Here is an 8,991-nt window from a genome sequence, read left to right as displayed (position 1 = left end):
ATCATAAATATTTGGTATTTAATATTTAAATTTTATAAGATTTTAGTTATTAGTCATATGTTGTATAAGAAAAATATATAATAAATTTATATATTTTTCTTTAAAAATAAAAAAATAAGTTATAATCTGACAACTTTATTTTGGGTTGATGGTATTAGTCATAGTTATAAAGTGTCCAACCTAACCCGATTTTAAGGGTTGGGTTAGGTTGGAAACTTTATTTTGGGTCATTTGGTTGTCAATCCAACCAACCCGGAATTTTTGGTTGGTTCAAAAAATACCATCAACCCATGTACATAATAACTTTGATTGTTCGCAACCACATAAACAAAATAAAGAGATGTTAAAGAACAAATTTGAATTAGTTTTCAAAAAAAAAATTATGCTGCAAAGACTTTAAAAAAGAAATTTATAAAATTCATATATCGAAATATGTGAAAGAACTATAAATGATGACTCTTTAAATTTTTACAACTCAAACAAACTAAATAAACCCTAAATCAAATATCTCCAAAACTAAAAAAACCCCAAAATCCAAAATTAAACAAACAAATAAAAATCAAATGTGATAAAGTTAATTAAAATATTTATGAATATACGAAAACAAAATAACGAAGAAAAAAAGTAACAATTCCACCTTTAATCATCGATTCCCATTAAACTAAAAATATACTTACTTCCATATATCGACAAATGTAATACAGAAAAATAATCTCTCATTGATAACTCTGGATTGTTCGCAACCACCATGAACAAAGCAAAGAGACACTAAAGAACAAAATTAAATTGGTTTTAAAAAAAAAAATATGCTGCAAAGACATTTAAAAAGAAATTCGTAAGATTTATAAAATTCATATATCGAAATATCTAAAAAGAATTGTAGGTTGAATGATGGTTTCTCAAATCTCTACAACTTAAACAAATTAAATAAACCTCTAAATCAAATCTCTTCGAAACTAAAAAATTCCACAACCCAAACTTAAATAGACAAACAAAAATCAAATGTGATAAAGTTAATCCAAATGTTTATGAACACAGGGAAACAAAATGAGAAAGAACAAAAAAAAATTAACAATTCCACCACTAATCACTAATTCGCAGTAAACTGAAAATGAAATCAAAATAAAATTTAGAGGCATGAGTAAATTACCAACCTTTGAGAAATTTTAAACATCGCTCTTGGGATCCAATGGCTTTTAACGAATAAATTGAAATAAACTAATTTTGTGAAACTTCTCTTTCTTAAAAAGTTATTATGGTGTTATAAAGAATTGGTTATACTTGAAACGGTTTAAAATGGAGAGGCATGAGATTTAAAAAAACACTGTTTTAAAAATATTTTACATGAAGGGAAAAAAAATAAAATTAAGGAAAAAATGACAAAATGAGAATTCTAAAAAGAAGTAAGGGCAAAATGAAGAGTCGAAAATTCTCCTTATTTTATCTTTTTAATATAGTAGAGATAATTATGCATTTTCGAATCTCAAATTTATAATACCATGCACTAAAAACAAACAAAATGTTGTATTTAGAAGATAATACCGTAGATTTTTTTTTTTTTTAAAAAAAAAAAACCAATGGTATATTGAACCCTTATTTTTTTTTAAACTTAGTTAATCTTAAGAAATGTTTAAGGGTGATTTTGAAATGATCAAAATCACTTTTGTGATCATTTCAACTTATTTGAATAACCCGGTGACCTACCAATTGTAGAAGCTTTTGTCGAGGCTGGAACTTTTGGCGATGAGACTTTCGAAGCACTTATTCTTTCTGATAAGCGAAGCTGGGTGCCCCTTTTCGCTGGTAAATACGGAGTAGGATCCACCCTGGCATCTGAATTTATCGTATACTGAGGTGCTCCCCGCCGGTTGTTGGAACCTTTTTTGTTCAACCGAAGTAAAGGAGTTCCAGAGGAAGGGGCGTGGTTGGTGTGTCACTGGGTCGGTGGGGAGGTAAGAACTATCGGCAGACGAAAGAGAACTTATTTAGACGAAAAGTGTGCCGGTGCACTTCGGAACTCGTTGAGAATGGGCGTTTTAGGGCTGGATCTAAAAGCTCTCCAACGTGTTGACTTTTTCCGTTTTTTGTCAAGACGATAAAAGAAAGATAAATAAAGGGTGTTGTCCACCAGAACATCGATGTGAGGAAGATATAGAAATTTCAAACTCAAAAAATAAATCACTCCAAAACGTTTCACTCATTCAACATCAATTTTGATGATCTAAAATTACATCCAGAAATATTAAATTGATTTTTGTGATCAAAAGATCTGTACACGTGATTTTTTCTCACGATAGAAAATAATTTTAATAATTTTAAAATTAATTTCAATGGTACACTTAAAATATAAAATAGAATCAGATTGGCTCGGTAGAGACACAATTTCCCTTCTCATTTTTATTTAAAAGAAAGGGGGGAGGGGGGAAGCTTGTTGGAAAAAAAAGAAAAGAAAAAGAATCCCTTTCCTGTTTGGCGCCATATTTCCAATTAACTTAATAATAATAATAATAAAGAAATTGAAAAGTGCAAAAAAAAAAAAAAAAAAAGAACCCACAGTCGGTCCAGCTCCAGTCTCCGATCGCGCAGCCACCACGACGCCGAGAGAAAATCCGTATTCTGAAGCAGCTCGGTCCAGTTCCAGTTCCGAAATTGTTCATCAATGTCGGAAGTAATTGCCGTGATGGATATTGACGACGATAATGGCAACAACGAAGCTGAAAAGCCAGTCAAGGGCAAAAACGTTGCCAGTCCTGCCGCCGCACCCGACGGCAAAGCCATACCCTGGGTTGAGAAGTTTCGGCCTAAGTCTCTCGCTGATGTTGCTGCTCACCGCGACATTGTTGACACCAGTAAGACTTTTATACCATAAAGTATACTGCTCGATACATTAGGGTTCTAGCTTTCAGTGGTTTACTCTTTACTTTCCTTCTATTTCACAACTCAATCTGAAAGTAGGGATTCTTTTGTAGTTGAAAGAATAGTTTAAAACAGCGAACGATTGTATTAAGGAATTCATTGTTTGCCAATTAATTTTCTTAGTTTTGCAAAATCTGTGCTTGATATTTCAATTTTCATGTTCTTATTTTTGTTGTCTTTGGGTTTCTTTATCTTCTGTGGAATGTTAATTAGTCGACAAGCTTACCAGTGAGAATAGGCTGCCACATCTCCTGTTGTACGGCCCTCCTGGCACTGGCAAGACATCAACTATTCTAGCGGTTGCTCGCAAGCTTTATGGAACAAACTACCAAAACATGATACTGGAGCTGAACGCATCAGATGATAGAGGGATTGATGTTGTCAGACAGCAGATTCAGGATTTTGCAAGTACCCAAAGCTTTTCATTTGGGTATGATTAACTATCTATCATTCACTTTCCCTATTGCTTTCCTTGGCAATCAGTCTAAACACTAAATTAGAAAATATGCTCTCTGTAAAATTGGGAGTATATTTGAGGAGTTCGGTGCAGTATAATATAATACATCTGGCAACTGATCACTCATCTGTGAGCAAGCAGACTATTACATTTTGAATTATATTATGGTTGATCGTTGCAATGCAATGTGTATCAGAGTAGGTAAAACTGTGTTTTAAGTGTCTTATTGACACTTCGTTGGTATTGACTGATGACTTATTGATACAAAATGGCTTTTATACATCTCAATACAATTTATTTAGAATACCACATTTATATGCAGTTTATAACATCTAAATTTCCAGGGCAAAGGCGTCTGTAAAATTGGTACTATTGGACGAGGCAGATGCCATGACTAAAGATGCACAGTTTGCTTTACGTAGAGGTAGAGGCTTCTCTCATATGTTGCTACTCTCGCCATCTTCCATTAAGCTTCCTTACCCTATGCCTATTGTTGCTATATTTGTCTTATGCAGTAATTGAGAAATACACGAAAAATACAAGGTTTGCTCTTATCTGTAATCACGTCAATAAGATTATTCCAGCATTACAATCAAGGTGTACCCGCTTTCGATTTGCTCCTCTTGATAACTTTCATGTCACTGAACGACTCAAATATGTTATTGAGGCTGAGAGGTACTTTCACCTTACAATACATGCACAAGTCTCGTTATTGCTTACATTATGTCTGACAAGCAAATACACAAAGCCATCAATGTTTTGGATCTACAGTATATTAACGTTTAATGGCAATTTCCTTTATCTTTTTATTCTGATAATTCTATCTATCATTCTAGCTTCGTAAGTAATCGGGTTAGAATGCACAATCTCTCTCTCTCTCTCTCTCCAAATTTTGTTTACTAAGGACATTTTAGGCAGAGTTCATTAAACTTCTTATTGTTGATCAATGGACATGTAATTGTTATTATACTTGAAGTTTCTTCGGTACATTGTGTCCTACTTTTTGTCAACTCTATCTTTGCGCTTCCATAAAGTTCTATTTTAAAAAGCACGTGTAATTTATTGAAACTTTGTTGTTTTTGAGGTGATGGTAGTTGGAGTCTATGCATTTTATGAAATTTGTCTATTGAACTGTTTTACTCTGTTTTATGTCTTTTAGTAACTATACTGTGCCATGGCATGTGAACATACATTTCATGATCTATAACTGAATGGTAATCAGGTTGGACGTCACCGAGAGTGGCTTAGCAGCCCTTGTTCGACTTTGCAGTGGTGATATGAGAAAGGCCTTAAATATTCTACAGGTAATAATGTTTTTATTTAACTGTTGTTTTCTGGCTTTGGTGGCATTGTCCCTATTAGGTCAGAATAAAGCAATGACTTCATTTTATGAGAATTAAGAAATATGGTAGTGTAAATGAGAGACACATCATGTCAGTAATGTGAAATGTAAGCAACTTGTTCCCCTTCTTTGAAAGATTTAGACTGTGATATCGTGTTACACAATCACTGTTAAAGTGGTTTTTCACCTCTCCAATTTTCACCCTTCCTTGTTTACTAGTAATGTTATTGGACTGTCGAGACAGACATTAATCATTACTTGAAAATTTGGACGAACTGATACGGGCAACCCTAGAGTAATGGCTTAGTAACCCTAGTAAAAACTAGCACCTCTTGAACACACAAACTATTACTTTAAAATTTGGTTGAAGTGATAAGGACAGTTCTAGAGAAATGGTTTGGCAATCCCAATAAAAACTAGCACCTCTTAAACTCACAAACCAAGATCTTTCTTACACACAGGATAACACGCAAGAGGAAGCAAGATGGTTATGTTGATGGCCTAATACCTCCTGGAAGAAGGCAAGCTTAAATCTAATGTCCAATTGCTCCACAAGTTTTGGTGACCAACTAAGCTTGAATGATTTTATGGATTTTTGGTGGAAGCAATACTAATCAAATTACCATGAGACTCCTGACAGTTAAAGGAGGAGAGAACTCTCAGCTCAACAATTTCATTCAACGAGAACATTCTAGGTTACAAGTGAACATAAATTGGCTTATATATGGCCAACCAAAAACAATAAATAGTTTTAACCTAATAAAACATACAAAAATCACATCAGAAAGTAAAGTTTAGAGCTGAGGGAGGGAATTGGGCCTTAGCCCTTATAAGAGAAGCCCAACAATTAAAGTCACAACAAAATTACATAGATCAACCAAAATAAAGTCCAAAACTAAGATCCGTTGCTATTATAAGTGGTTCATAGCCTTGGCGCTTGACCAAAAATTCATGTCATCCCATCTCCTTGTTTCTTTTTTTGTGGTCTTTGGTTCATACCAGGAACTTTCAAGATCAAGAGTTTAACTTTATATGGTGTTATGATATGAAACCCTAGTGAATTGGAATTAGAAACCCTCTTGGGGTGAGAACTCCTAATTCTCAATCACTAAAACCCCAAATCAATTAATTTCAACCCTAAGGATTGGGTTAGACACGGATTGCCTTAAGATCAAGACAAGAACAGGTTTCTTGCCCCAAGATTCGAACACTCAACAAATAGGATAATCAATCCCACTTGAATGTTCTTGACATGCAACTCAACAAATGAATTGCAAAAGTTCAAGAAACTCTCTATCTAAACTTGAAAAAATAAGGTCAAAGGCTAAATTCCATTCATTGTAAAACTTGACCTATCAAAACAACCCAAAGGCATGGCTTAAATAGCCTCCCAATAAAAAACTCTATGCATCATAGTAAAAAGACAAAATTAACCCTACTTAAATGTCATAAAAAGGATAAAGTTGAAAAATACTAAAATACATCAAAATTATTAAATAAAATTTAATTAATATTTTGATGCCTGAATGGTTCATATCATCCTCTCCTTTTGAAGGATTCGTCCTCGAATCCAAATCAAAGCCTCGTAGAGCAGTTTTGAAGTTGTGAGAAGAAAGTGATGTCAAGTTCCGAGCACTCTCCTGGATGGTCTTGTAAAGCAACTTTGTAGCTATAAGATGTCAAAGGTTGACATTGTCTTGGGTTATGTTTATTTTTGAAAGAATATCCGTTCTTTGAGTTTTGTTTCAAAGTCACTTTAACATCCTGCAAAAACTCAAAGTAAAGCTATGCAAACTTGGTTGAAGTTCATCTATTAGAAAACAAACTCTTTTGTTGACCTCACATCTCCAACATTTCCATGTGTTGAAGTCCCACAGAATTGAGCTGTGATTTCAGCAACAAAGAAAAAAATAAAGAAGTTTGAATAATTAGAGTTATTACGACATACATATTTTTCAGTTCCTGTCTTCTGTTAGTACTATGAGAAATGATCAAACTGTGAATAAGAAAGGCCACAAAGCGCTTCTAAATCTCTGGACAGCAATCTGCATATTTTGGAATTTGGACCATAATGCACCCTTAAATCATCATGCATTGGTGAGTGTGAACGTTTTTTTACAACTCGTAGATCAATAGAAGACATTTACATATGTTATTTAGTTCACTTGTTACTTTGTGATCCTGATAACACCTTTGAAATTTTTCCCTTTTTTTTTTTAATGTAGTCAACGCATATGGCTTCTCAACATATTACTGAAGAAGCTGTATACCTTTGCACAGGGAATCCAATGCCAAAAGACATAGAGCAAATATCATTTTGGCTGCTGAATGAGCCATTTTCTGACAGTTTTAAGCGTAATTTGTTTTCTCTGAAATTTTCCATTTATTTTGATGTGTTTTGCCAGTTTCTGTTTATTCCTACCTATCTCATTTACAGGAATATCTGAAATAAAGACCAGAAAGGGATTGGCTTTGGTTGATATAGTGAGAGAAGTCACTCTGTGAGTGCTTTTTCTTATTGTGCATGGTTTCTGAGTGATGATTTTTGCTTGATTTTTGCCACTATTCTATTTATGTAGGTTTGTTTTTAAGTTAAAGATGCCATCGGATATCAGAGTTCGGTTGATTAATGATCTGGCTGACATAGAGTATGCATCAATCTCTACTTGTGTAATTTATTGTCAAGTTTTATTATTTTATTCTGTTGAAATACGTATGATCTGCCAAGTAATGGGCACCATCATCAACTTGAACAATACTCGACTGATGTTGATGTTCACCATACGCATTTTATCCGATTTGTTATTCAACAATAAGTAAATTGAAAGGTTTAAAAGACGGGTTTCTTTCTTTTCTTGTGTGTGTGTGGATGGGTAGGAGCTTAATAAGTTGAAGAGTATTTTGACATATAAGTAGAAAAGGGCAAGGGAATCTTAGTTTTCCAATCTAACTTCTAAAACATTCTTTCTCATCTACTTCCACTTTTGTTAGCCAAAAGTTCTGTTGTATCTTTTAGTTCAATGAATAGAAAGCATCTCTCCATCTGTATGGCCTTTACGTGCACTATCATAGAATTATGCTGCAGTTTTCTTTATGGATAAAGATGAAAGACATTCTATCATATGATTTGTTGTTATCTTCTGATCTTATCTTTTCTAATTTGAAAAAGCATGGTCAAACTGCTGCACCTAACACAATTATTTCTAACAAAGCTTTAAACATGAATCAATGATCTCATTAGTTGAAAAAGACTGGCTTAATTAGCATATTCTTGCATTGCTTGTAAGCTGTAACTTCACCCAACTGTACACTGGAGCTATCCCGCTAATCTATAGAATAGAATAGGTATAAAGTTTTCGAAGACCTGAAGATGATAATGACTTTTCATGACATTCTTTTTACCAAAGGATGAATGGGGAAATAGAGGTACTGAAGTCAATACTTGAGCACATGGGATTTCTTAACTCGATCAAATTAATACAAAAAAAAAAAAGAAAAAAGAAAAAAGAAATCTAAAAGGGAGGATCCGTATTAAGTTTTTAATCTGTTACTGATTAACCAGTTTGACCGGGTGCTACTCATAGGTACCGGATGAGTTTCGGATGCAATGACAAGCTACAACTCGGATCGCTCATCTCATCTTTTACACGAGCTAGATCTGCGCTTGTCGCTGCTGCACAGTAGTTTTGTGGCTAAAGCGAAGTTTTGTAACGTATTAGAGTGGTTTGTTCACCAACCATCTGTCACGCCCGTGTTCAAGGATTAGGTACGAACTGTAGAGAATGTGAACATATTCTTCATTTGACTTCCAGCTTTTGGTGCAAAAAGTAAATGCTGACATTGATGTTCTTTATTATGTGGGAAGGAAATGTAATATTTGAAACTTTGAAAGTCTGCAAGAAAAGGTTAGATAACATTTAAAGTATTTCTTTGTTCTTGTTGGACTGATTCACTTCCAATATTTCGGCACATGCTTATCTTTAATAGTAGTTTGTCTACAACCACCATTTTTTTTTTTCATGCGTGCTGAATTTGTTTAATTGCATTATTGAGATTTAGAATAGTTCTTTTTCTCTTTGTGGGGTTGCGACTTCGTTCATTTGATATTTTAGGATAAATTATAAGTTAAATTTAGTCCATATAGTTTTAAAAGTTAAAATGTTATTCTTATCGTTTGATAAAGCCTCGTAAATAGTAGATTATTCTTGATAATTTTGAATGAATTCTATCTTTTAAATTACATAGTTCAAATTCTAAGTTTACCAAATTTATAATT

General features: G+C 33.5%; 1 protein-coding gene across 1 annotated transcript; it reads left to right on the top strand.

The window, feature by feature from the left end:
* Positions 1-2,372: 2,372 nt before the first annotated feature.
* On the top strand, positions 2,373-8,640 carry LOC120076611 (replication factor C subunit 3). The gene is made up of 9 exons (XM_039030488.2): positions 2,373-2,849; positions 3,130-3,346; positions 3,718-3,797; positions 3,889-4,048; positions 4,596-4,677; positions 6,941-7,070; positions 7,153-7,216; positions 7,295-7,363; positions 8,300-8,640. The coding sequence occupies exons 1-9, from the start codon at positions 2,660-2,662 to the stop codon at positions 8,397-8,399; spliced, it is 1,092 nt and encodes a 363-aa protein (XP_038886416.1). The 5' UTR covers positions 2,373-2,659; the 3' UTR covers positions 8,400-8,640.
* The last annotated feature ends 351 nt before the right edge of the window (positions 8,641-8,991 follow it).

The sequence above is a fragment of the Benincasa hispida genome, chromosome 4 (genome assembly GCF_027475165.1).
Source record: "Benincasa hispida cultivar pf3 chromosome 4, pf3_genome.v1.1, whole genome shotgun sequence".
NCBI lineage: Eukaryota > Viridiplantae > Streptophyta > Magnoliopsida > Cucurbitales > Cucurbitaceae > Benincasa > Benincasa hispida.
Note: the sequence above shows the minus strand (reverse complement) of the source record. Positions and strands in the feature narration are given on the sequence as shown.

What these genes read in the sequence shown, in the direction of transcription:
- LOC120076611 (XM_039030488.2), top strand. Translation starts at nt 2,660, where the DNA reads ATGTCGGAAGTAATTGCCGTGATGGATATTGACGACGATAATGGCAAC. An exon ending in ATTTTCTGACAGTTTTAAGC is followed by an intron (nt 7,071 to 7,152) that starts GTAATTTGTTTT and finishes TCTCATTTACAG; the next exon opens with GAATATCTGAAATAAAGACC. An exon ending in ATAGTGAGAGAAGTCACTCT is followed by an intron (nt 7,217 to 7,294) that starts GTGAGTGCTTTT and finishes CTATTTATGTAG; the next exon opens with GTTTGTTTTTAAGTTAAAGA.